Here is a 1,789-nt window from a genome sequence, read left to right as displayed (position 1 = left end):
GAAGGCCCTTGGGGCCGAGGCTAATCCAAAGAGGAGGGCAACGTACTGAAAGTGTTGCTTGTTATAGGAGAAACGTAAGAATTTGTAGTGAGCGGGCCGAATTGCGATGTGTAAGTATGCCTCTGAGAGGTCAATTGAAGTGAGCCAGTCCCCTCGTCTGGTTCCCAGGAGGATGGATTGTAACGTGTGCATTTTAAATTTGCGGGGAAACAAGTAGCGATTGAGTCATTTTAAATCTAATATCGCCCTCCATCCCCCCGAATGCTTTGGTACCACAAACAAGAGAGAATAGAAGCCCTGCCCTCGTTGAGCGGCGGGAACGGGTTGAATAGCCTTTATGTCGAGGAGGTGCCGAATGGTGGCATCCATGAGGGTGCGCTTGGCACAGTCTCTGGAAAGGGAGGATGTCATGAAGAAGACGGGGGGGACTGAAATTCGAGGGGAAGACCGAATCGAACAGTGTCTCTGACCCAGGCATCGGATGTGGAAGCCTCTCATTGGCTGGCGAAATGCTTAAGACGCCCGCTGATGGGGAGGGAGTATATTGGGTTATCTTGAGCACTGGAAGGGCCTGTTCCCTGATCCCCGAAAGGGTCTTTTGTAGGAACTGCCCCTTCTAGTCCTATCGGTGGAGTCGGCTCGATCCTGGGAGGGGGGCGGCCTGTAGGAGGGGGATCTCTGGTATCTGGGAGAGAAAGAGGTCTGGTAGGAGGGGCGAAAGGACCCTCGTCGAAAAGGCAGGGAGGCCCTGGGTTCAGACCTCCGAAAAAGAGAGGGGAGATATTTACTCTTATTCCGACTCTCGACTAATAAGGGATCAAGGGCCGATCCAAATAATTGATCTCCCGAAATGGGAGCTGATGCCAATTTTATTTTATTCTTGATGTCTGCCTGCCAATGGTGGAGCCAGAGTAGACGGCGGGCTGTGACATGCGATGTTATAGCCCTTCACAGACTGGTAGGTGGCATCGGCCGAGAACTCAGCTGCGGCCGTGAGCTTTGTGATGTCCTGGTGCGCCCTAACATTGGACGCAGGGACATGCTGCTTTAGCTGACGAAGCCACCGGATTGAGGATCTGGTGAAAAAGGATGCGGCCATAGCCGATTTAATGGCCCAGGCATCAGATTGGTGAGCCTGGTGTAAGGCCAGCTCGGCCCGCTTGTCCTCTGGTTTTAGGGCCTCCAGAGCGTCGCTCGGGGTCGAGGAAGATGCCAAGCCCACTATGGGCTCATCGACCACGGGAGTGTCTAGTAGAAGAGAGAAACCTGCGTCAAGGTTGAAAAACCTCTTGTCCTGGCTGGAGGGGGCGGGAGGCGCCCCTTTGGAGGCCAACTGCTTTGAAACCAGATCGGAGAAAATAGGTGGGGCTGGAATGACCTCGGCCTCCACTACCGGCTGTCTAAAAATGGAGTCATCGGGACCCCCTGAGGCTGCGGGGAGGGATTCAGAGGGAGGCTGGGTGTTCAGGCCTGAGATGTTTTTGGCCTTGAAAAGAATGGATTTGAACAGGTGTGGTTTAAACAACCCTACGAAGGCGGGCTGGTCAGGGGTGAGACCCTCATCCTCTGACATCTCACCCTCCATTGGCTCCACCCCCAAAAGGGGCTCGCTATAGATAATGGACCCCAACTCGAAGTCTTCTTGATCCCTGAATTGAAGTGGGTCCCTTTGTTCCTCCTCCTCCTCCTCCACCCGTGAGAAAGAGGGAGGACCCTCTGCGAGAGTACCTGACCATCAGAAAGATCCGATCTGGGGAGAGATCTGGCAGATGGAGACTGGGGTTCAGGG

General features: G+C 54.3%; 1 protein-coding gene across 1 annotated transcript; it reads right to left on the bottom strand.

The window, feature by feature from the left end:
• Nucleotides 1-549: 549 nt before the first annotated feature.
• On the bottom strand, nucleotides 550-1,573 carry LOC148125349 (uncharacterized). The gene is given in 2 exon segments (XM_087937908.1): nucleotides 550-946; nucleotides 948-1,573. Coding segments are annotated over 2 exon segments (1,023 nt in total).
• Nucleotides 1,574-1,789: the final 216 nt, after the last annotated feature.

This window comes from Pseudonaja textilis, chromosome 7 (genome assembly GCF_049901715.1).
Source record: "Pseudonaja textilis isolate UNSWEBS1 chromosome 7, rPseTex1.2, whole genome shotgun sequence".
Lineage (NCBI taxonomy): Eukaryota > Metazoa > Chordata > Lepidosauria > Squamata > Elapidae > Pseudonaja > Pseudonaja textilis.
Note: the sequence above shows the minus strand (reverse complement) of the source record. Positions and strands in the feature narration are given on the sequence as shown.